Genomic DNA, 26,728 nt, shown 5'->3' with positions numbered 1-26,728 from the left:
AATTACCTCCTTTTATTTCAAATTAAAATGGGTATATCTCCATAACTAATGAAGATACTGATCTGAAATTTCATTTATGTCAACAGATGGACTTGGACAATCAGTGAAGATACGTATTGACTGAATTTATGACAAATTATCTCCCTTTATTTATTATCTAAATGAATACACCTTAGCAGCTTCTAATGAGATTGGTTTGAAACGTTATTTATGTCTTCCATGGTAAGAAATAGTCATATTAGATAACTCTTGATTGAACATTTATCGATATGAATACTTTACTAATATATTGTTGTATAGGCTTGTACTCTGTATCTTCTACATGCATATACCAATGCATGATTACCTCCCCTGATTTTAATAAAAATGGATTTATCTCGGTAAATATTTATAGAACTCTTTTGAAATTTCATTATTGTCTTTAGTTGGACTGAGGCAGTCAGGGTTGATAGCTATAGATGGACTGATTTTATGTCAAATTACAGTCAAACCTGTGAACAAAGACCACTCTTAGGAACAAGCAAAAGTGGTCTTTGTTCACAGGTGGTCTTTATTCCGGGGGAAGGGTCACTTCTCAGTTAGCCATTATCATGCTGATAAAAAGTATTTTTACAGGTTCTTGCTTTCTTTATGTTCTATATATTAATTTGGCCAATGCAAACTTGCAAATTTTCATTCAAGCAGTAATTATTATGTTTGCTATAAGGCAAAAGTCGTGAAAATTCGGCAGATTTCAAATATTTTCATGCCGGAACGGTCCAGCTTGGTCGTTATTGGGAGGCAGGCATGACCCTTGGGAATGAATTAGGCCTGTCGCTGGTCGCGGTCGCCAGGTGGTCGCTATTCACGGCCTTTTTATGAGCATTTTCTACGGGGGGACCAGAGACTGGTCATTGTCGACAGGTGGTCGCTATTCACGGGCGGTCGCTAGCACAAGTTAGACTGTACCTCCCTTTGTTTCAAATTAAAATGGGTGTATCTCAGTAACTAATGAAGATACTGATTTGAAATGTCATATATTTGTGCCATCAGATGGACTCGGACAATCAGGGTAGATAACTTTTGACTGAATTTATGACAAATTACCTCCCTTTATTTTATGTCAACAAATATATCTCAGTAGCATCTAATGCGATTGGTTTTAAATGTTATTTAAGTCTTCCAGGGTGAGGAATAGTCATGTTAGTACAAAAATGCAGCATTTGAGCCTAGGACCCTCAAACTTGGTATCCATGGAAATTGGCCCTGACTAGGTCAAAACAGACTGTTACAAGAAAATGTTTATCCTGATGATATTTAATGTGTATGCCTTTGTGCTCTATGTCAAAACTTGATCATATCATTTTGAGCAATGGTACTCAGGTGAGCGATACAGGGCCATCATGGTCCTCTTGTATGTTAAATGTGGTAGTGTATAAAAAGTATAAAAAAATGTTAGTTTATAGGAAGATAGTTCTTTGATTTGGCATGCTACTATGATATGTCTTACACCTTACATGAAGTAAACATGACAATTCTAAGAAAGTCATGAAATATGAATTTGAAGCTTATGAAGTAGAACACACAGTATTTTCATTTCCTAGTATTTGTTTGTGAGGCTACATACTATGATTGATTGGTTGTTTCTATTGTAGATAGCAGATAATCAGAAACTTATCAGCAGCAGAATCAGTTTTGATGCACTAAGTGAGGAGTATGCGAAAGAAGATGAAATCTACAGAACAAAAATACAACAGGTTGTAAATCTCTCTTAGTTGATTTGTTGACAACGTTATTAGTGTCTCAATCTTTCCCATGTGCTGTATTATCTTTTGCATTTATCATGCTTTAATTTTGAAAGATGTTTACACTATCATGTTTTTTTTTATTTTAAAGTTACAATGCATCTATTTTACTTAAGCTGCTGATTTTGCTGCTTTATTGCCAATTTTCCAGGTTTTTTATCATTAATGTGTTGTAAGTTGCAATATTTCATTAATGGGAAAGATTGCCAGATATTTAAAATGCATACTGTAGTAAAATTGTGTAGATATACACACACAAATCATAACTCCAGTTATATGTTTAATCTAAAGTCTAAAGTCATGTTTAACAAATATGCAAAATGAAAAGTTCTCTTTCTTTCACATGTTTGCAACTTTGTAACCTCAGTAATAGCCAGAAAGGAATCTAGAAAAAGCCCAGAAAACATGGAAACACCCTTTACCAGCTACAAAATACTGGAAGCTATCTGCCAAATATGGAATGCTATCTCATAGATTATAGCATTAGCCCTGCCAGCTATGTAGCCTAGACCCTAAAGATGTATTGAGTTACATGCTGAAATACACACTGACACTAGCTAATCCCATCATTCAGAGATTCTCTGCAATGAAATACTCCAAAGGAAAGAAAATAAGACAACATTTAAAATTTTATAAAGTTACAACAATACTTGTATTATCAGTATTCCATATTCATTTTCACAATCATTATAGTAATGACATTGGGTCAATTCGTTTCACTTTTGCGGCGTATGCCGTTTCGCCGCGTACAACCAGCTAGGCGTTCGATTGGCTTGCTGGTACTGCCCAGGTCAACCCGGCGTACGCCGATGTGCGCCAGTCTTGCGAGATAGGCTAACCGGCAAATCATATATTTTCGCGATACAAAATCGAGTATACATTTGAAAATTTGGGTATTGATACCAGTAAATGTAGAAACATGCTGCAAGAACTATTTGCTAACTTATTTGGAAAAGGCCGCAAGAGAAAATCATAATAAGTTGGAAACTTATTTTTTTGTTTCTGCAGCTCTCGTGGCTGGCGTATGCCGAAGCGTTCGTTTTATTGATAAACCGGCGAGATTTTGGCGAGATTTTTTTCTTGCCGCCCACGTGACCGGCGTGCCCCGGGTTGAGTGAAACGAATTGGCCCAAAATCTTAATGATTTGCTCAATAATGTAACATTCCTTAATTGATCCCCCACCACGAGTGGTGGCGGGGGTTATAGAAATGGTCTCTGTCCGTCCTTCTTTCCGTCATAACATTTTGTGTCCGCTCTGTATCTTCTAAACCCCTTGAAGGATTTTCATGAAACTTGGGTCAAATGATCACCTCATCAAGATGATGTGCAGAATCCATGAGTCAGCCATGTCGGCTCAAGGTCAAGGTCACAACTCAAGGTCAAAGGTTTGAGCCTTTGATTTCGTGTCCGCTCTGTATCTCCTAAACCCCTTGAAGGATAATCATGAAACTTGGGTCAAATGATCACCTCATCAAGACAATGTACAGAACCTATATGTCAGCCATGTCTGCTCAAGGTCAAGGTCACAACTCTACGTCAAAGGTTTGAGGCCTCCATTTCGTGTCCACTCTGTAACTCCTAAACGCCTTGAAGGCAGGGCTTCGGAAATTTGCCGGTTTGTCGGTTTTGGACCGATTTTTGACTTTTCAGACCGATTCGTGAAGTGAAAAAACGAAAAATATCGGTCCCGTAAAAATGGAGAAAAGTATAAATTTCGGTCTGATATCTCAATACACGATCACCTGCCAAGTAGGAAATTGTTGGTCGCACCTTCAGATAATCAATAAACGTGTCAATCGGTCTGATTGTCACTTTGATAATCGGTCCGTAATTAGCGTGTGACGCAGTCAGTGCTCGCGCGGCACATCCTTTAATGTTTGCAGACAGCCGACTGCGGTGTATTAAACATTTTTGACTGGTTTCCTTACGTTTCTGACTGGATCCAAATCATTTCGACGGGGATCCACTTCTTTTATTTAGAATCCGACGGATGGTTTATTTCAAAAGGCTATGTTTGATCACGGTAACAAACAAATGGTCGCTGCATTTAATAAATTGTACATTATAGGTCTTTGATTTAATCAGACATCACACGGAAAACCGATAAAAAATAATTTTTATAATCACTTGATTTGAAAAAATTACATGATTCATTTGTTGGGGCTTCAGTTGAAACAAATGCAGAAAATCGTCTTTGCAACCCCACTGTACAAAAAAGAAAAAAATGGACGGGCAACCACGAATGATAAAGAAAATCGGAATGGCACTGTTTATCAAATCGGTCTTTTAAAAAACGTTTCAAAATGAAATTTTGTTTACATCAGAAGAGAACATATAACTTAATAAAATGTAGTTGCTTATTGAAGTACAACGTAAGTGAAATGAAATATCCGGGCCAACCCGCGTGACGTTTTGGTACTATACATGCGGGAAATTCGATCTCAGCGTTCAAATAACGTACACATTCGGTCCGCGGTAGAGTATTCTTTAAATACTGAGGCTGTTTAGCAGAGAATATGTGTCGTGTAACTCACTTTGTCGCATTGTATTTTATAGAATTCCGTCAAAGAATGAGTAAACATCACAAAGTATCTGCCGTGTATACGGTATCGAAGTCACGTGCGTTGGCTTTTAGACTAGTTACGCACACGGTGTCAATGCCTCGTATTATCTCGGAAAAACATCGAAATTTAAACAAAGTAACGATCACACATAACACTGAATAACTGTCTTCATTGTATGGTAACGTGTGGTGACCCGGGTCACTCAGTTTTAATGCATGACATGCTTATTTCTTTACCCTATCACGTTTTACAAAATATGTAATATTGGGAATGCGGTGGGTGGGGTAGCGCCGATGTCAGGATTTTCGTTTCGGACCGATTGAGTTATCAAAATTTCCGGAGCCCTGCTTGAAGGATAATTATCATGAAACTTGGGTCAAATGATTACCTCATCAAGACGATGTGCAGAACCCATGAGTCAGCCATATCGGCTCAATGTCAAGGTCACAACTCAAGGTCAAATGTTTGAGCCTTCCATTTCGTGTCTGCTCTATATCTCCTTACCTAAACCCCTTGAAGGATAATCATGAAACTTGGATCAAATGATCACCCCATCAATACCATTTGCAGAACCCACGATTCAGCCATGGTTGCTCAAGGTCAAGGTCACAACTCAGGTCCAAGGTTCAGGGTTCAAATTTAGACAAGCGTACAAGCTAAGTGCAAGTGGAATTTTAGAATAGCTAGTGGTTTTGGAATGTACTAGCTTATTTTAGCTACTTAATAATTTACCAAGCAAATGTCTTGTTATGAAAGGAACATTATTATTCATGTTTATAAAGGATTTTTTATTTTTTAACAAAACTCATGCATGATGTAGACATTAGAATGATTAAAAGTAACATAATAATGCAAAAATAGAATAGGTGGCATTACTGCAACAACTCAATGTGAACTTAAGCTGTTAAACAGATAGAAATAGCACTAGCTATTGTAGCTAGTAGAATATAATATATATATTTATATATTATTATTGTTGTTTAAATTCAGCTAGTAGCTTTTCCTTTTAGCTAGTGATCAAGAAAAGCACTAGCTACTTTAAGCTAGTAGAAAAAAATGCTAAATTTGACCCCTGAGGTTTGAGCCACTGTCCATAACATCGGCTGGGAATATAGCTGTTGTAGATTGGGGCCTACATCCATCGATATTTGAAGTGTGAAACTTGGACCTTAATTAAGCTTACTTGTGAAAATTTTCTGTGTTGTCTTTAGCTGCAAATGTACATTCATGGCCGTTAGGCAGCATTTGATTATAGGCTGAGATAATTAACAGTTAACAGGAGCAAAATAAAAATTTAGCATTTAATTCCAAGTTTCAGACTTATGATGTTGATGAATACTGACCTTGATTTCATGTAAAAATGTATTCATGTATTCAGAGATAATAGGTTATAAACTATTTACATAGCAGTGTGTATTTACGAAATTCTTAGAAAATGTGCTAGAAAGTATGGAAAGCCGGCGTGCCATGCGTTTTGCGAAATGGTTTTTGCGTTTTGCGAAATGCTTTTTGCGAATTGCACAATGTGTTATGCTTTTTGCTAAATGCAAAGTGCTTTTTGCTAAATGCTTAAGGTGAAATGCTGAATGCGAAATGTGTCTTCCTTCTTGCTAAATGCTTTATGCGGCATGCAAATGCAACGTGCCACCACGCATGATTTTGTTACTATTTATAGTGATGCTTGCTAGTTATAGTATCATAGAGGTTTAAGTTTTGACCAGTCAGATAAAGCAATTGTCCGTACTGCCGTACATGGGGATTTCCGTAAATTTCCGCGCCAAACTGTCTTGGAAGCCGCATGTAAGACGTGTGGTGCGTCCCTAAGTAAATTTCCTGCAGCACAATTGCTATATCTGATTGGTCGAAACTTAAACCTCTATGGTACTATAATTAGCAAGCATCACTATAAATAGTAACAAAATCACGCGTGGTGGCACGTCGCATTTGCATGCCGCTTAAAGCATTTAGCAAGAAGCAAGACGCATTTCGCATTCAGCATTTCTGATGAAGCATTACGCATTAAGCATTTAGCAAAAAGCAATTTGCATTTAGCTAAAAGCATAACACATTGTGCAATTTGCATAAAGCATTTCGCAAAACGCAAAACCCATTTCGCAAAACGCATGTATGTACTGCACATGATCACAAAATGGCTGTCAATTCTTTAGTAAAGCTGCCCCAGCAATGTAGATTCGAATCAAAATGTTCACTAATCTTTCACAACAATATGTCCAAGTGTCAAATATAATATCCAGAATTAATTACAGCCAAAGTGCTAGGTTCACTTCTACAAAATGCCTTTTTTTTGTCTCAATTTCTCCGGGTGCACAGCCGCAGATTCGACAAAAAGGTAAGCAAAAAGCATAACTCATTGCGGAATTCGCATTAAGCACTTAGCAAAATGCAAAGAGCATTTAGCAAAGAGCATAACACATTGTGCAATTCGCATAAAGCATTTCGCAAAACGCAAAATCCATTTCACATAAAGCATTCCGCATGTGGCATTGCGCATTTCGCATTTAACAAAACGCAAGGCGCGTCGGCTTTCCATAAGAAAGAGAGCAAAATAAACTTACTCAGGTAACTGTATCTTTTTAGTTCCATGCATCATAAGTAGCTTAACCTATGGTCTTGAAGTACTTATATACATTATGACTTTAGTCAACATTGTATTAGAATTATATTCAGTACAAACATGCATTATGATAATGATTTTCTGTGTTATAGGAAAAAGGTTTATAAAATTTATGTTTTGCTTTATTAAAGGTGGTCAATCACTTTTTTGGGTGGTCATGAGTTTGTTTGAAATTTTATTGAAGAAAGATAGATAGATACTTTTATTTCCTCCTCGAGGGAGAGCAGAGCATATTTACAAAATGTATGATATAGATATACATATACAATGAACAAATTCATTACAATTTTACAAACATGTACAAAATATACAGATATAATCAATACTCATGTAACTATAATTATGAAGTTATTTAAAATGTTTGCAATAACTATCCAACTTAAAAGTTATATATTGTCATTAAAATGTTTCAATAGCCACTATGGAAATAATATGAACATGATCTTGCAGAAACGAAAAGCAGTCTTGAGCAAGTTATAACTTATTTCAAGCGGTACACATTCCCTCCAGCTAAAATCAGTTTCACTTGTAACTGTACACATTTAACTAGTTTTTATGCTGTTAAAAATGGGACAAAGCAAAGTAGAAAAAACACACCACAAAAGTTAATTGATTAACATCCTAAAAATCAAAACCTAGATTTGTGGCAGGAATGCTTTGTTGAGTATATAGCTGTTTTTAGCTCACCTGAGCCAAAGGCTCATGGTGAGCTTTTGTGACCGCTCAATGTCCGGCGTCTGGCGTCCATCCGTCAACATTTCATAAAAAAATCTTCTGCTTGAAAACCACTGGGCAGAAATACACCAAACTTCACAGGAATGATCCTTGGGTGGTTCCCTTTCAAAATTGTTCAAAGAATTGAATTCCAAGCAGAACTCTGGTTGCCATGGCAATCGAAAGGAAAAACTTTAAAAATCTTCTTGTCCAAAACCACAGGGCCTAGGACTTTGATATCTGGTGTGTAGCATCATCTAGTGGTCCTCCACCAAAATTATTCAAATTATCCCCCTAGGGTCAAATATGGCCCCGGGGGTCACATTGTTTATATAGACTTATATAGGGAAAACTTTGAAAATCTTCTTGTACAAAACCACATGGCCTAGGGCTTTGATATTTGGTGTGTAGCATCATCTAGTGGTCTTCTACCAAGATTGTTCAAATTTTCCCCCTAGGGTCAAATGTGGCCCCACCCCGGGGGTCACATGGTTTATATAGACTTATATAGGGAAAACTTTGAAAGTCTTCTTGTACAAAACCACATCGATGGGTCAGCGCAACATGGTCGTAACTCATTTTTTGAAAACTTTACAGGAGAAGCAAAAAATATTTTTGTATTCAACTGATGTAATGAAAAACAATACAATCTATATTATTTGTATCAAATAACAATAATAACTACAATACTATGGGAAAAAATGTCAAAAAAATGTTCACTGAGGAGTTATTTGAAAGTTTTCCAGTTACGACCATGTTGCGCTGAAATGTGTGGAAATTTTGTCAAAAACTTAGTGCAACAAGGTCGTAACTAAATGATAACACACAATTTATTGGAGATAATTCATAACAGAGATGTTTATTCAAAAGACTATTAATTCAATATTTTTAAGCATATCCATTTATCTTTTTCTGTACTTTCATTGACTTGTTTTACTCGCAAAAATGTCAAAAAAATCATATAATATGTAGAAATAAAAATGTACTATTACAAAAACACATTTTAAATTATCTAAAAGTATTTTACAGTAAAATGACAATAAGAGCCTGACTTGGTCCAAGATATTTGCATATTTTACTGAATGTAGGCACTGAGAGTTTTAGTATTCAATGTTTTTTCAGTATTTTACAGTAAATGGACATTATAAGAGCTTGACTGGTCAAAGGTACTTGAATATTTTACTGAATATAGGCACTGGGAGCCTTTATGGTCAAACGTATTTCATTATTTTACAGTAAATGGACAATAGAAGCTTGACTGGTCCAAAATATTTGCATATTTTACTGAATATAGGCTCTGAAAGCTTTTATGGTCAAAGTTATTTCAGTATTTTACAGTAAATGGACAATAAGTGCTTGACTGGTCCAAGGTACTTGAATATTTTACAGTATGTAGATACTGAGTGTCTTTAAAGTACAAGATATTTGCATATTTTATAGAATATAGGCATTATGAGCCTTTAAGGTCCAAGGTATTTGAATATGTCTGTGTTTAGTTATTAGATTTTCATCAAGAAATATGCATCGGTTCTGCAGCATAAATAATGCATGCAACAGGAGCACAATACTATTCTGCAAAAGAACATGTGCATGCTTTTTGATACAAGTCTAAAAGTCTTTTTATTACATAAAAATCTACACTTAAACAATTATCAGTGGTATAAATTTGCTCTTTAGCTTGAGTTAAACTGAAAACGTTATAATTAAAGAACATGATAAACACAACAACACAGTCACATGGAACTAACATCAAAAATGATGCCATACCCCTGATGTAAAATTTGAATGTCAGTATGGTCTGTTCCTGGAATATTTTGTAATATATGTATGAAATGGCAGCCTCTGATGCATATTTTTTGTCTAAATTTTCAGGTATTGAGAGGGTCCCCACCTCCTGTTAGGTTGGTCAGGGGAGTCTCCCTCTGGAATATAGGTATAAAATGGAAGCCTCTAGTGCCTTTTTGGGTCACAACTTTGAGGTACATGATGGGACACCTCCCTCCTGTTAAGGGGGGTCAGGTGGATCTCTCCTTGGATTTTCTTTTTTAATATAGGTATGAGATGGTGGCCTCAGGTGCAATTGGGTTTAAATGTAAAGGTAGAGAAGGGGTTCAGAGGGTTTCCCCCTAGAAATATTTGAAATATAGTTATGAAATACTTGCTTCTTGTGCATTTTTGGGGGCTGAATTTTGAGGTACAAGAGGTTAGCCAAGGGGAGGGGCTCTCCCCTGGAAATTTCTGTAATTTAGGTATGAAATGGTTGCCTCCTGTGCATTTCTGGGTCTAAATTTTTGAAGTACAGGAGGGGATAACTCCTTCCTGTTTGGTATAATACCTCCTTCCTATTTGGGGAGGGGGAAAGGGTCTTCTCTGGAAGTTTTTGAAATTTAGGTATGAAACTAGAGCTGCTTTTGAGAAAAGCGCACGTTTCCCACAACTGCCAAATCATCTGAATAGTAGTATAAGATTGGACAAGAAATGTTCAAGCGTAAACCCTACACCCTATGTATTCTTATTTCCCAGTCAGACTTCCAGTGCTTTGATTATCAAAAACAACCCAATCAGACTTTCAGAGATTTGATACAACCTAATTAGACTTCCAGTGCTTTGATTATCAAAAACCAATGTTTCAAGGGCTATACTTCCAAAGTGCCTGGGATGATTTGGCAAGTTATCAAACCTGGCTGAGGACTTATTGGCAAACACATTTTTTTCAAGTTTTGTGAAAATCGGATGAGAACTGTTCGACTTAAAGAGTGTGGACAAGATTTGTGATAGACAGACGGATGGACAGACAGGAGTAAATCAATATGTCTCCCACCACACAGTGGTGTGGGAGACATAATAATGGCCTCTAGTGCATTTTTCGTCTATAAGTTGAGGTATAGGAGGGGATACTTCCCTTCTGTTACGGGCTTGGGAGCATCTCCCCTCCTGGAAATTTTGAAATGCAGGCATGAAATGGTGGCCTCTGGTGCAGTTTTGGGTCTATATATTGAGAAAATATTATTTTGTTTGCATGCAGCTTGGATGAGTTTAAGTCACTGGGGTGTATATGGGGAGCACGGGCTCTCTTGGTCATGGCCCTTGATCAGCCAGGCCTTTATGTTGGTGTTTCGCAACATAAAAATCAAGTAAATCATTCATTAGATTTGAATGTAAATGCTGGTCAATTTATTTATGTTTTAGTGGTTTAACGACTTAAACAAATATTCGATATACCCAACAAAATCTTCTGTATATCCAAATAAAAATTATCAGAATACGAGCTTTACAAGTAGAAGTCATGCTTCACTTATAGCACAATTTCCACCTTTAATAATACCATTTTGTATTTTGCACAATTCATGGAAATATGCATACAAAAAGAAAAAATGTTATTTCATTGTTATCCTTTCACAGTTTTACATGAAACTTGCATAAAGGAAAGTTTATTTAATAATTACAAGTATAAGAAGGTGCCTTTTTTCCTCTTAAAATTAAGTCAGGACATTATGAATGCTAAAAAATATTGAATTTGGAAGAAGTTTTGCTGAGAAATAGTTAACATTTTTTTAACAAAGTATTAAGTGTTTTGGTAAAATCCTAAACATGTTGGTCAATAAATTCTTAACACCACTTCGCATTGATAAAATATGAAATATGGTAACAATATTAATTTTGTAATATAAATACCATTTTCTAAGTTGTTTAAAAAGAAAAATCATCCTTATTTATCATTTAACTATTGTAATATGTTACACTTTGTGAGATACAACCATGTTTCACAGAAATTTCAAAGTGAAATAGCATACTAACTCTGTGCAACAAAGACATATGTTGAGATACGACCATGTTGCACTGACTGAAATGTCTTCCTGAGATACAACCTTTTGACAATTTTACTTTTTTTCACTTTAATTTTAAGAATGTGATTTAGATATTTTAACAAGTGATGTTTTTATGTTAAATAAGGCAAATTATGTAAAAAAGTGTATTTGGTAAAAAAATCAAGTTACGACCATGTTGCACTGACCCATCGACATGGCCTAGGGCTTTGATATTTGGTTTGTAGCATCATCTAGTGGTCCTCTACCAAGATTATTCAAATTATGCCCCTAGGATCAAATATGGCCCCGCCCCGGGGGTCACAAGTTTTACATAGACTTATATATTGGAAAAAAAAGTTTAAAAATCTTCTTGTCTGAAACCACAACACTTAGACCTTTGATATATGGTTTGTAGCATTGTCTTATGGTCCTTAACCAAAATTGTTCAAATTGTACCCCTGGGGTGAAAAGAGGCCCTGCCCTGGGGGTCCCAAGTTTTATATGGACTTATATAGGAAAAAGCTTTAAAAATCTTCTTGTCAGAAACCATACGACCTAGGCTTTTGATATTTGGTATAATGCATTGTCTAGTAGTCCTCTACCAAAATTGTTCAAATGGGGTTAAAAGAGGCCCCGCCCTGGGGTCACTTAGTTATTATGTGAGTTATATAGGAAAAATACTTAAAAAATCATCTGATCCTATTTCCAAGACTATTTAATTATAATTACCTGATGACCCCAAGTAATATGATGTCACTTGACTGTGACCTTGACCTACTTTCTTGTTTTTTAAGATATAGCCTTGAAATTTTGATGACATACACAATTTTGCACACAACGGTATAACTGAATTTCATTGACCATGAAATTGTGACCTACTGACTTTCTTGATATTTTATCATCAGTTTGACATTTGAAAAATGTAGCTCATATTACTCAGGTGAGCGATCCAGGGTCATCATGACCCTCTTGTTTATTCAAAAAGTATTTTATCTAAAAATGTGTAAACAGATTTTTTCTTTCAACTTGATTGACCACCTTTAAAATATAGTTGACTTCAGTGACCTTACAGCTTATTAAAAGTCAGTGACTGTATGACGTCAGGTATTGGCTGGAAGTATTAATAGATTTTGATTGTTCGTAATGTTTTAACCCTAGTCAAAGTTGAATGTTTTATAAAGATTAGTGAATGTTTTATAAAGATCAGCGAATGTTTTATACAGTGCAGTATGTTTTGCATGAAAAGTCTGAAAGATTAGATAGCACTGTAAGAAGTTATTGGTTGTACATAGATCTCTTTTATTTACATGTGCTAATGTGGATGTTTAGAAACTTTGATTCTCTTACTACATTAAATACAAGCTACAGTCATCAAAATTAGGATTGGGTATCACGACTTTTCTTCATTGTAGCCTCAGTCGGGTATCACAAATTCATACTGTAGTATATCATGATTGGTCTACTGTGATATTTTTAAGATTTAAGTCAACAGAACTTTATGTTATTGTAACAGGCATATATAGTCTTCATTTTCATTTTTATGCCCCCACTTTTGGGGGGGGGAGGGCATATAGATTTGCCCTTGTCCGTCCGTCCTTCCGAGAATGTTGTGTCGCGCGTAGCTCCAAAAGTATTTGGCGTAGAGTCACAAAACTTTACAGGAATGTTGGTCAGCATGTGTAGTTGTGCACCTGGGGTTTCGCGTCCGGATTCATTCAGTCATGTAGGAGTTATGGCCCCTGACTTTGTAAAAATTGGTCATTTTAATGTTGTGTCGCGCCTAGTTCCAAAAGTATTTGACCTAGAGTCACCAAAGTTTACAGGAATGTTGGTCAGCATGTGCAGTTGTGCACCTGGGGTTTCGCATTCCGATTCACTCAGTCATGTAGGAGTTATGGCCCCTGACTTAGTTAAAAATTGATCATTTTAATGTTGTGTTGCGCGTAGCTCCTAAAGTATTTGACCTAGAGTCACCAAAGTTTACAGGAATGTTGGTCAGCATGTGCAGTTGTGCACTGGGGTTTCGCGTCCAGATTCATTCAGTCATGTAGGAGTTATGGCCCCTGACTTAGTTAAAAATTGGTCATTTTAATGTTGTGTCACGCATAGCTCCAAAAGTATTGGACCTAGAATAGTTGAGCTATTGGAATTGTCCGTGCATCAGCGTCCGCGTCCCGATTGGTTAAGTTTTTGTATGTAAGCTGGTATCTCAGTAACCACTTGTGGGAATGGATTGAAACTTCACACACTATTCACTGTGATAAATGACTTACATTGCACAAGTTACGTAACTCTATTTTGCTTTTTTACAAAATTACGCCCGTTTTTCGACTTAGAAATTTTTGGTTAAGGTTTTGTATGTAAGCTGGTATCTCAGTACTCACTAATGGGAATGGATTGAAACTTCACATACTAATTCACTGTCATGATCTGACTTGCACTAAGCAGGTCCCATAACTCTGCTTTGCATTTTTAGCTCGACTTTTCAAAGAATAGTCTAGCTATTCTACTCACCCTGGCATTGGCGTCGGCATCACACCTTGGTTAAGTTTTTGCATGCAAGTACATACAGCTATCATTTAAAGGCATATAGCTTTGAAACTTATTATTTCTTTTTCTAGGTCAATTACCAACCTCACTGGGTCAAGTTCCATAACTCTGACATGTATTTTAGCAAAATATGCCCCCTTTTGGACTTAAAAAATTCTGGTTAAAGTTTTACATGCAAGTTACTATCTCCAAAACTAATGCAGATATTGAATTTCACATGTGCCCTCGGGGTTATAAAACTAGTTGATAGCAGCAAGTCCCATAACTCTGATATGCATTTTGGTCAAATTATGTCCCCTTTTGAACTTAAAACCTTTTTGATATTTAACCTTGTTTGGTAATATTTTCCTGCTTCTGGAACAATATTTTGAATAGTCGAGCTCGGCTGTCTTACGGACAGCTCTTGTTTTAAATTATGCCCCTTTTTTAGCTCACCTGAGCACAAAGTGCTCAAATGTGAGCTTTTGTGATCGCCCTGTGTCTGTCACCGTCCGTCTGTCCGTCGTCGTCAACAATTTGACTGTTAACACTCTAGAGGTCACAATTTTGGCCCAATCTTAATAAAACTTGGTCAGAATGTTATCCTCAATAAAATCTTGGACGAGTTAGATATTGGGTTATCTTGGGTCAAAAACTAGGTCACCAGGTCAAATCAAAGGAAAAGCTTGTTAACACTCTAGAGGTCACAATTTTGACCCAATCTTAATGAAACTTGGTCAGAATGTTACCCTCAATAAAATCTTGGACGAATTTGATATTGGGTTATCTTGGGTCAAAAACTAGGTCACCAGGTCAAATCAAAGGAAAAGCTTGTTAACACTCTAGAGGTCACAATTTTGGCCCAATCTTAATGAAACTTGATCAGAATGTTACCCTCAGTAAAATCTTGGACGAGTTCAATATTGGGTCATCTGGGGTCAAAAACTAGGTCACCAGGTCAAATCAAAGGAAAAGCTTGTTAACTCTTTAGAGGTCACAATTTTGGCCCAATCTTAATGAATCTTGATCAGAATGTTACCCTCAATAAAATCTTGGACGAGTTCGATATTGGGTCATCTGGGATCATAAACTAGGTCACCAGGTCAAATCAAAGGAAAGGCTTCTTAACACTGTAGAGGCAGCATTTATGACTGTATCTTCATGAAACTTGGTCAGAATGTTAACTTTGATGATCTCAAGGTCCAGTTTGAATCTGGGTCATTAAGGTCAAAAACTAGGTCACCAGGTCAAATCAAAGGAAAAGCTGGTAAACACTGTAGAGGCCACATTTATGATTATATCTTAATGAAACATGGTCAGAATGTTAATCATGATGATCTATAGGTTAAGTTAAAATCTGAGTCAGGTGGGGTCAAAGAGTAGGTAACTAGGCCAAATCAAAGAAAAAGCTTGTTCACACTCTAGAGGCCACATTTATGACTGTATCTTCATGAAACTTAGTCGGAATGTTAATCTTGATGATCTTTAGGTCAAGTTTGAATCTGGGTCATGTGGGGTCAAAAACAAGGTCACCAGGTTGAATCAAAGGAAAAACTTGTTAACACTTTAGAGGCCACATTTCTGACCATATCTTAATGAAACTTGGTCAGAATGTTAATCTTGAGGATCTTTAGGTCAATAGGTCAGGTGAGCGATACAGGGCCTTCATGGCCCTCTTGTGTACTTAGCAGTTTTTGGTTAAGTTCTTGCATGTAAGCTTGTATCTCAGTATCCACTAATGGGGAAAGGATTGAAACTTATGCACTTGTTCACTGTCATGATATGACATGCAGTGCAAAGGTTCAATAGCTCTACTTTGAATTTTACAAAATTATGCCCCTTTTTCAACTTAGCAGTTTTTGGTTAAATTCTTATATGTATATATGTAAGCTAGTATCTCGGTGCCCACTAATGGGAATGGATTGAAACTTCACACACTTTCCCGCTGTCATGAGCTGATAAGCACGGTGGAGGTTCCATAACACTGATTTGTATTTTTACAAAATTATGCCCCTTTTTCGATTGTTGTTTTCATTCAGTTGACAAGGCTGTTGAATAGCCGAGCGTTGCTGTCCTCCGACAGCTCTTGTTTGTTATGTACAGCAGTCAGAACATCAAAAATATAAAAGTCATGGCAGAGGTTCAGCAGCTGAACTCTTGCTTGTCTTTATCCATCAATTTTGAGTTATTTATTTTCATAAAAGTACAATGCAATACGGTTTGCTTGAGTATTGAAGGCTGTAGTACCATGACTCTCACAAACAGTTTTTGTTGACCACAGGAGTATTTTTTATTAATTATCTATGTTTGACTAGCTTTAAATGCTGGATAGAATTTTGTCCATCCCCTTATGGCTGCAGGTGGTCAGTGTTCTACTGTATGAGTAAAACATTTTTCTTATATTTTTACCAGGATCTAAAAAACAGGTACCAGTATGTGCGGAAGACAAGAGGTGATGGAAATTGTTTCTTTAGAGCATTTGGGTTTGCTTATCTTGAGAAACTTCTCATTGATAGAACAGACATAGACAGGTAAGACTCATCCATGCTGTCGAGTTACTTCCAGCTTCAGTAGAAACGGTAGTCACCAATGCTTTTTACATGATCCCTTCATGGCAAAGTGCAGTTAAATGGACATTGCCAGTTTTAAAAATCTTGTGCTGAAGAATCTGGTTCATACAGTGACATTGACATAATATTTGAAAAGGAGGCTTGTTTGTAAACTAGAGATATGACTATCAAGTGCAAAAGCCCCATGAAAGTAAACCTTGGGATGTGTTTAAAAGATCAAAAAAATTTAATGACACTCCTGTCCATTCAGACATAAGGCCTTTTTAGCTCACTTGAGCATGAAGTGCACAAGGTGACTTTTGTGATCGCCCTGTGTCAGTAGTCAGTCGTTCGTCGCCAACAATTTGATTGTTAACACCCTAGAAGTCACAATTTTAGCCCAGTCTTATGAAACTTGGTCAGAATGTTACCCTCAGTAAAGTCTTGGACGAGTTCGATATTGGGTCATCTGGGGACAAAAACTAGTTCACCTGGTCAGATCAAAGGAAAAGCCTGTTGACACTCTAGAGGTCACAATTTGGCCTAATTCTAATGAAACTTTGTCAGAATGTTACTCTCAATTAAATCTTGGACTAGTTTGATATTGGGTCACCTGGGTTCAAAAACTAGGTCATCGGGTCAAATGAAAGGAAAAGCTTGTTGACACTCTAGAGATCACAATTTTGGCCCAATCCTAATGAAACTTGGTCATAATGTTACCCTAAATAAAATCTCGGACGAGTTCGATATTGGGTCAGGTGGGGTCAAAAACTAGGTCACCAGGTCAAATCAAATGAAAAGCTTGTTAACACTGTAGAGGCCACATTTATGACTGTATCTTCATCAAACTTAGAATGTTAATCTTGATGATCTTCAGGGTAAGTTTGAATCTACCTCATCTGGGGTCAAAAACTAGGTCACAAGGTCAAATCAAGGAAAAGTTAGTTAACACTCTAGAGGCCACATTTATGACAATATCTTAATGAAACATTTTCAGAATATTAATCTTGATGATCTTTCTGTCAAGTTCAAATCTGGATCAGGTGGGGTCAAAAACTAATACCAGGTCAAATCATAGGAAAAGCTAGTTTACACTCTAGAGGCCACATTTATGGCAATATCTTTATGAAACTTGGTCAGAATGTTAATATTGATGGTCTTTAGGATAAGTTTAAATCTGGGTCAAGTTTGGTAAAAAACTAGGTCACCAGGTCGAAGAATCAAAGAAAACGTTTTAACACTCTAGAGGCTACATTTAAGACTGTATCTTCATGAATATTGGTCAGAAAGTTAACCTTGATGATCTTTAGGTCAAGTTTGAATCTGGGTCATGTGGGGTCAAAAACTAGGTCAGTAGATCAAATCAAAGGAAAAGCTAGTTAACACTCCAGATGCCATGTGGGGTCAAAAAGTTAACACTGTAGAGGCCACATTTATGACAATATCTTAATGAAACATTTTCAGAATATTAATCTTGATGATCTTTCTGTCAAGTTCAAATCTGGATCAGGTGGGGTCAAAAACTAGTACCAGGTCAATCATAGGAAAGCTAGTTTACACTCTAGAGGCACATTTATGGCAATCTTTAAAGAAACTTGGTCAGAATGTTAAATGATAGTCTTTGGATAGTTTAAATCTGGTCAAGTTGGTAAAAAACTAGGTCACCAGGTCGAAATCAAAGAAAACGTTAAACTCTAGGGCTACATTAAGAGTATCTCATGAATATGGTCAGAAAGTTACCTTGATGATCTTTAGGTCAAGTTTGAATCGGGTCATGTGGGGTCAAAACTAGGTCGAGTCAAATCAAGGAAAGCTAGTTAACACTCAGATTGTGTGGGGTCAAAAACTAGGTCAGTAGATCAAATCAAAGGAAAAGCTAGTTAACACTCCAGATGCCACATTTATGACCGTATCTTAATGAAATTTGGCCAGAATGTTAATCTTTAAATTTTTTAGGTCAAGTTCAAATCTGGCTCAGGTGGTGTCAAAAACTAGGTCACCAGGTCAGATCAAAGGGAAAGCTTGTTTAAACTCTAGAGGTCAAAATTTTGGACCAATCTTAATGTAACTTGGCCAGAATGTTACCCTCAATAAAATCTTGGACGAGTTTAATATTGGATCATCTGAGGTAAAAAAACTAGGTCACCAGGTCAAATCAAAGGAAAAGCTTGTTAGCACACTAAAGGCCACATTCATAGCTATATCTCTATGAAATTTAATCAGAATGTTTGTCTTGATGACCTCAAGATCAAGTTCTAATCTGGATTGTGTGGGATCAAAAACTAAGTCACCAGGTCAAAAAATCAAAGGAAAAGCGTATTAACACTCTAGAGGTCACATTTATGACTGTATCTTCATGAGTCTTTGTCAGAATGTTAACTTTGATGATCTTTAGGTCAAGTTCGAATCTGGGTCATGTGGGTTTAAAACTAGGTCACTAGGTCAAATCAGAGTAAAAAGTTAGTTAACTCTCTAGAGGCCACATTTATGACCATATCTTAATGAAGCTTTTTCAGAATATTAATCTTGACGATCTCTCGGTCGAGTTCAATCTGGTTAGGTGGGTCAAAACTAGGTCCAGGTCAATCAAAGTAGTAGTTACACTTAAGGCCATATATGACATATCTTAATGAAGGTCAGAATTTAATCTTGATGATCTATAGGTGAAGTTAAATCTGGTCAGGTGGGTCAAAAATAGGTCACAGGTCAGATCAAGTAAAGTAGTTAACAATCTGAGGCACTTTAGATTGTATCTTCTGAAACTTGGTCAGAAATGTTTATCTTGATTTGGTCAGTTCGATCTGGTCAGTGGTGAAAACTAGGTCACAAGGCAATAAAGAAAAGTAGTTAACCTTAATGAAACTGTGGTCAGATGTTAATCTTGATGATCTGACCTTTATGTCCATAGGTCAGGTGAGCGATACAGGGCCTTCAGGGACCTCTTGTTTATAGTATTAAATAGTTTCTCTTAGATGTAATAGATGTTAAACTGCTGGCTGGATTTTGACAAAATTTCACAGGTGTGACTAGTACCAAGCCTAGTTGTGCATATCAACGGCACGTTCCGATTCGTTGCACAAAATGGATGCAAGAGCTAAAAATAGATGAATCTTGTCGGCTTTCACAGGTCAAACTTTTGACCAGATTTCGACGAAACTTCACAGGGGTGATCAGTACCAGCTAGTGTGCATTTGCCAATGTTCGCTTCGCTGCAAACTGGCCACAGAGCTAAATGAAATCTTGTTCGGCTTCACAGGTCAAATGCTTTCAACGAAAATACACGGAGTGATCATCAAGCCTAAATATGCATTTCGCTGACACATTCTGCTTTGCTGAACAAAATTGCCACCAAAGTTAAAGATCTTGTCCGGCTTCCATGTAGGTCCAATTGCTGGCAGGATTTCAACAAAACTTCACAGGAGTGATCAGTACCAACCCTAGTTGTGCATATTGCTGGCACATTCCGCTTTGCTGCACAAAATGGCCACCAAAGCTAAAAATAGAAAAATCTTGTCTTGCTTTCACAGGTCAAACTGCTGGACAGATTTCCTTTTCTGTCCTTAGAATACATAGGAGCAAAACTATGTTTTTGTGACAAGAACACCTTCTGGTTACTAAATGGATTTGATTCAGACTGAAAGTTGTTCTTCCACATCATCTCCCACGTCACATGACACAAGGTCCATAACTCTGGTACCAATATTTAATGAATTATCTCCCTTTTTACTTAGAATTTCAGGTTAAAGTTTTGATGCACTTTCACTCTATCTCCATTATTTATCCCCCCGCCAAAGGCGAAGGGGATATTAGAAATGCTCTCCGTCCGTCCATCCGCAACGATCTTTGTCCGGAGCATGACTCCAAAAGTACTGGAGGGATTTTCTTCAAACTTCATACACTGATAGAACACATTGGGAGGAAGTGCAGTGTGCAAGAACAGTAACTCTACCTTGCCTATTTTTATACCCCCACCAAACATGTTTGAGGGGGGTATATAGGAGTCAGTTTTGTCCCGTCCCGTCCCGTCCCGTCCCGAAATCTATTATCTCAGTTATTACCAAATGGATTTGATTCAAACTTAAAAACCATGTTCCACCTTATCACCCACATCATGTGACACAAGGTGCATAACTCTTGACACCAAGTTTTCATGAATTATGTCCCCTTTTACTTAGAATTTAAGGTTAATTTTGTTGTATTTTCACTATATCTCAGTTATTACTAAATGGATTTGATTCAAACTTAAAATAGATGTTCCACCTCATCACCCACATCATGTGACACAAGGTGCATAACTCTGACACCATTTTTTTTATGAATTATGCCCCTTTTTACTTAGAATTTAAGGTTGATTTTGATGTATTTTCACTATATCTCAGTTACTACTGAATGGATTTGATTCAAACTTAAAATGGATGTTCCACCTCATCACCCACATCATGTGCCCACATCATGTGACACAAGGTGCATAACTCTGACACCAAGTTTTCATGAATTATGTCCCCTTTTCTTAGAATTTAAGGTTAATTTTGTTGTATTTTCACTATATCTCAGTTATTGTACCCCCCGACAACAAAGTTGTAAGGGGGGGTATACTGGTTTCAGGTTGTCTGTCTGTCTGTCTGTCCGTCTGGTCGTCTGTCCGTAGACGCAATCTTGTGGGCACCATCTCTCCTTATCCCCTTGACAGAATTTAATGAAACTTCACACAAGTGATCAGTACCAACAGTAGTTGTGCATGGGGCATGTTAGGTTCTTTTAGAAAAAAAAATTGCAGAGTTATGGGACTTTGTTTTTTTGTTACTATACTATATACATAGACACAATCTTGTGCGCACCATCTCTCCTCATCCCCTTGACACAATTTAATGAAACTTCACACAAGTGATCAGTACCAACAGTAGTTGTGCATGGGGCATGTTAGATTCTTTTAGAAAAAAAATCTGCAGAGTTATGGGACTTTGTTTTTTTGTTACTATACTATATACATAGACACAATCTTGTGCGCACCATCTCTCCTCATCCCCTTGACACAATTTAATGAAACTTCACACAAGTGATCAGTACCAACAGTAGTTGTGCATGGGGCATGTTAGATTCTTTTAGAAAAAAAATCTGCAGAGTTATGGGACTTTGTTTTTTTGTTACTATACTATATACATAGACACAATCTTGTGCGCACCATCTCTCCTCATCCCCTTGACACAATTTAATGAAACTTCACACAAGTGATCAGTACCAACAGCAGTTGTGCATGGGGCATGTTAGGTTCTTTTAGAAAAAAAATTTGCAGAGTTATGGGACTTTGTTTTTTTGTTACTATTCTATATACATAGACACAATCTTGTGCGCACCATCTCTCCTCATCCCCTTGACACAATTTAATGAAACTTCACACAAGTGATCAGTTACAACAGTAGTTGTGCATGGGGCATGTTAGGTTCTTTCAGCGACAAAAATTGCAGATTTATGGGACTTTGTTTCTTGTTAACATACTATGCACATACAGTCTGCATATGCATTCTTGTGCGCGCCTAAGCTACCAAACCCTTTCACACAATTTAATGAAACTTCACACAAGTTATCAGTACCAACCCTAGTTGTGCATGGTGCATGTTACATTCTTTTAGATAAATATTCTGCATAGTTATGGGACTTTGTTTTTATTTACTATACTTATACATACAGTCTATATACATACAGTCCACATAATTATGCAGTCTTGTGTGTGTCAGATTGCAATGTACTGTGTCAGTGCATGCGGGGGGGTACATTCATCACCTTTAGTGATAGCTCTAGTTACTAAATGGATTTGATTAAAACTTAAAATAGTTGTTCCACCTCATCACCCAGATGATGTGACATAAGGTGCTTAACTCTGACATAATTTTTTTATGAATTATGTCCCCTTTTACTTTAAATTTAAGGTTGATTTTGATGTATTTTCACTATATCTCAATTATTACAAAATGGATTTGATTCAAACTTAAAATAGATGTTCCACCTCATCACCCACATCATGTGACACAAGGTGCATAACTCTGACACTAATTTTTCATGAATTATGTCCCTTTTTACTTAGAATTTAAGGTTAATTTTGATGTATTTTCACTATATCTCAGTTACTACTGAATGGATTAGATTCAGACTTAAAATAGATGTTCCACCTCATCACCCACATCATGTGACACAAGCTGCATAACTCTGACACTAATTTTTCTTGAATTGTGTCACATTTTACCTAGAATTTAAGGTTAATTTTGATGTATTTTCACTATATCTCATTCTGATTGGCTTAGAGCCAAAGGGAAGTAACCTTTTTTTTAACTTTTGTACTGAGTTTCTTCCCCTTAAATTCCAGGAATTAGTCTATTTTTAGAAATCCTATTTTTAGATTTTCAATATTTTAGGTATTTTTCTAACTTTTTTATTATAAGTCCTATGTAAAAAGTAAAAACATTTTTCTGTGGTAACATGGGTCGGTAAGACACTTTTTTAAATTCACTTTTAGTGTATCTCTAATATTAGAGATTTAATATATTTACTAGTATTATACTAGTATTACTTATATGTGGAAGCCCAGGATGAAGTACTCCAAAGTATTTTTAAGATTTCTTATGGTTGCCATTCTTCTGTGACAAGACCGTATGGTGGGGGTATGGGTCACTCCTGTGACAGTTCTAGTTTGAGTTATTTCCCTTTATCATATTTTCTTAAAAAATTTTGTCCGGAGCATAACTCCAGAAGTACTGGAGGGATTTTCTTCAAAACACTGATAGAACACATTGGGAGAAAGTGCAGTGTGCAAGAACAGTAACTCTACCTTGCCTAGTTTTTGAGTTATTCCCCTTTTATCTTATTTTCTTAAAAAAATTGTCCATAGCATAACTCCAAAACTACTAGAGGGATTTTCTTCAAACTTCATACACTGATAGAACACATTGGGAGGAAGTGCAGTGTGTAAGAACAATAACTCAACCTTGCCTATTTTTTGAGTTATTTCCCTTTATCATATTTTCTTAAAAAATTTGTCCGGAGCATATCTTTTTCATGCATGGAGGGATTTTGATATATCTTGGCACAAATGTTCACCACCATGAGATGGAGTGTCATGCGCAAGAACCAGGTCCTAGTTCTAAGGTCAAGGTTACACTTAGAGGTCAAAGTATACAAGAATGAAAACCTTGTCCGGAGCATTTCTTCTTCATGCATAGAGGGATTTTGATATAACTTGGCACAAATGTTCACCACCACAAGACAAAGTGTCATGCGCAAGATCCAGGTCCCTAGGTCTAAGGTCAAGGTCACACTTAGAGGCCAAAGGTCAGATATAAGAATGACTTTGTCCGAAGCATTTCTTCTTTATGCATGGAGGGATTTTTATGTAACTTGGCACAATTATACAAATCATGAGACGAAGTGTCATGCGCAGTTCCCTTCTTTAGAATTACTTCCCTTTGTTGTTACTTTAAATAGCTTTTATTGTAACTTTTTCATTACTAGTCGTAGGGAAAAATCGAGACCACTTTTCTGTAGTACAACATGCATGCTACATCCAATTTTGAGGTGTATTTTGACCAATCTCTACCTGGTAAAGATTTTTGTGTGGACTTACATTTTTTTTTTTTTTTAAAGATTAACTTCCCTTAGTTGTTACTATAAATAACGTATATTGTAACATTTTTATAATTGACCATAGGGAAAAAACAAGACCACTTTTCTGTGGTACAACATGGATGTTACTTTCCAATTTTAGGTGTATTTTAAGATATCTCTACCTGGTAAGGAGTTTTTTTGTGGACTTAGAAAAATAAAATAATTACAATAATTTCTACGGGCGAATATTGTGACATTCTGGCACTCTTGTTCCCTGTTAGCTTTCCATTCCATCTTTTTACAGTAGCCATATAGAAAAACATCGTAGCTATACTGTTCATGAAAATTAATGAATTTTAGCAGTAAACCACCTCACCACTGAATAATTCTTTCTTCCACATCTTTAAAACCCCTGATGTGGACCACGACTAAATGGTTCTTCAAAGCTTTCCCCAAAATTAATACTTTCAGACAATAACTTGCCAGGAACATTAGCCTTCAATTATAATATGCCTGGCAGGGGGATTGGCCATGTCTAACATGGCTCTTGTTATTAAATTTGATTTAAAAAAAAATGAAACTTTCAATAGTTGTTCAACATCATCACTCATATCATATGACACAAGGGCCTGAATTATCCCCCCATTTTACTTAGAATTTCAGGTTAAAGTTTTGATGCACTTTCACTCTATGTCAATTATTATAAAATGGATTTGATTCAAACATAGTTGTTCCACCTTATCACCCACATCATATGACACAAGTTGCATAACTCTGGCACCAAATTTTCATTAATTGTGCCCCATTTTACTTAGAATTTAAGGTTAATTTTGATGCATTTTCACTTGATCTCAGTTATTACTAAATTGATTGATTCAAACTTGAAGTAGTTGTTCCACATCATCATATGACACAAGGTGCATAACTCTTGCACAATATTTTATCCACCATTGGAGTCATTAAACATTGCAGTGACATCTTCAGCTTCCTCAGATGTGCCCAGTTTCACTATCCAGCATCGAAAAAGTTGAGCAAGCTGTCTCCTGTGACAGCTCTTGTTCAGAAACTGCTGATCTGTTTTAAGAGACTTTTTCACAAATGTTACTTGGGTGGCCCTACACAGAATGTCGGAATATTCTAATTTGTCAAAAAGAAAACAAAAAAACTGCCAAAACTAAAAATCATTTAGTGTATGTTTAAAGATTTTACTTTTACTTTCCCCACAAATTAACTTGTATAACAAACATTGTACTGTCTGTCTATCTCAAAACACGTGTCCTAGTGTTTTTCCCAAAATATATAATATGTGTTCATCTAACCATTAAAATGAAACATTAAGGCGAGACGTTAAATTCAAAAACAATCTCTAGGTAATATCTAAAACTAGTTAATTGCTTTTAAGTACTTTGTAGTTAAAACTTTGTTTCTAAATTATAACTTTTCTAGCCCAGTAGTATGATTGAGAGCTTTCCTACTTACATGATATCTGTCAGTGGCCATACCTTGGTTATTTTCACTTTATCAGTGCATTTGCTTCCAAGTTAAAACATTTATTTCACATCATTTGACTTGTGGGCACTAATATTTCATGAATTATCTCCCCTTTTTTCTTAGAATTTCAGGTTAAGGTTTTGGTGCACAGTGCAGCACTTCCACTCTGTCATAAATGAATGGCTTTGATTCAAACTTTGAACAGTTGTTCCACATCATCACCCACATCATTTGACTCGAGGGCTATGTCCCATGCACTAATATTTCTTCAGTTATCTCCCCTTTTTACTTAGAATTTCAGGTTAAAGTTTTGATGCACTTTCATCTGTCAGAAAACAGTTTGTCTGTTTTATTTGACTGTAAAAGTTAATAAGAATGCCTCACTATTTTTCAGATTTAGAGACGTTGCTAAACAAAGTAAAAATGAGCTGGTCACGCTTGGATTCCCGGAATTTACCATAGAAGATTTCCATGAAACAGTACGAGATTAAGTATTAAATAAAATACCCCGTGAACACAAGCATTTAGGGATATGGTGGTATAAGTTGATCATTTCAGACTTTTCTGATCTGGACTTCGTCAGGTTCATTATCAACTACTTTCCTTAGAAAAACAATATTTGTAGATTCATTATCAGAAATCCAGGAAGGTTAGTAGTTCCACCATTGTGAGTGCTGGTGATTGAAATAATGGTCATAGGGGCAACTAGAGTTTTCATTTTCTATCAAAAGTTGGAAAGTGACTATATCACCTACAGTTGATGTGATGTTTTAACAAACATAGTTACCTTAAAATGTCTGAGCAAACAATATTTGTATTAAAACCTGTGTTTTTAGCTCACATGTCACAAAGTGACAATGTGAGCTTTTGTGATCACGCAGCGTCCGTTGTGCGTCCGTGCGTGCGTAAACTTTTGCTTGTGGCCACTCTAGAGGTCACATTTTTCTTGGGATCTTTATGAAAGTTGGTCAGAATGTTTATCTTGATGATATCTAGATCAAGTTCGAAACTGGGTCAACTGCAATCAAAAACTAGGTCAGTAGGTCTAAAAATAGA

General features: G+C 36.4%; 1 protein-coding gene across 1 annotated transcript in view; it reads left to right on the top strand.

Annotated features, from left to right (window-relative positions):
- Positions 1–26,728, top strand: part of LOC123545145 (ubiquitin thioesterase OTUB1-like) — a 43,153-nt gene that overhangs the window by 9,528 nt on the left and 6,897 nt on the right. The window contains exons 3-5 of the mRNA XM_045331456.2: positions 1,635–1,736; positions 16,449–16,567; positions 26,067–26,151. Coding sequence (XP_045187391.1) covers positions 1,635–1,736; positions 16,449–16,567; positions 26,067–26,151 — 306 coding nt within the window. The remainder of the gene's footprint in view (positions 1–1,634; positions 1,737–16,448; positions 16,568–26,066; positions 26,152–26,728) is intronic.

Source organism: Mercenaria mercenaria, chromosome 1 (genome assembly GCF_021730395.1).
Source record: "Mercenaria mercenaria strain notata chromosome 1, MADL_Memer_1, whole genome shotgun sequence".
Lineage (NCBI taxonomy): Eukaryota > Metazoa > Mollusca > Bivalvia > Venerida > Veneridae > Mercenaria > Mercenaria mercenaria.
The sequence above is the reverse complement of the archived record's forward strand: the minus strand, read 5'-3'. Positions and strand labels throughout refer to the sequence as shown.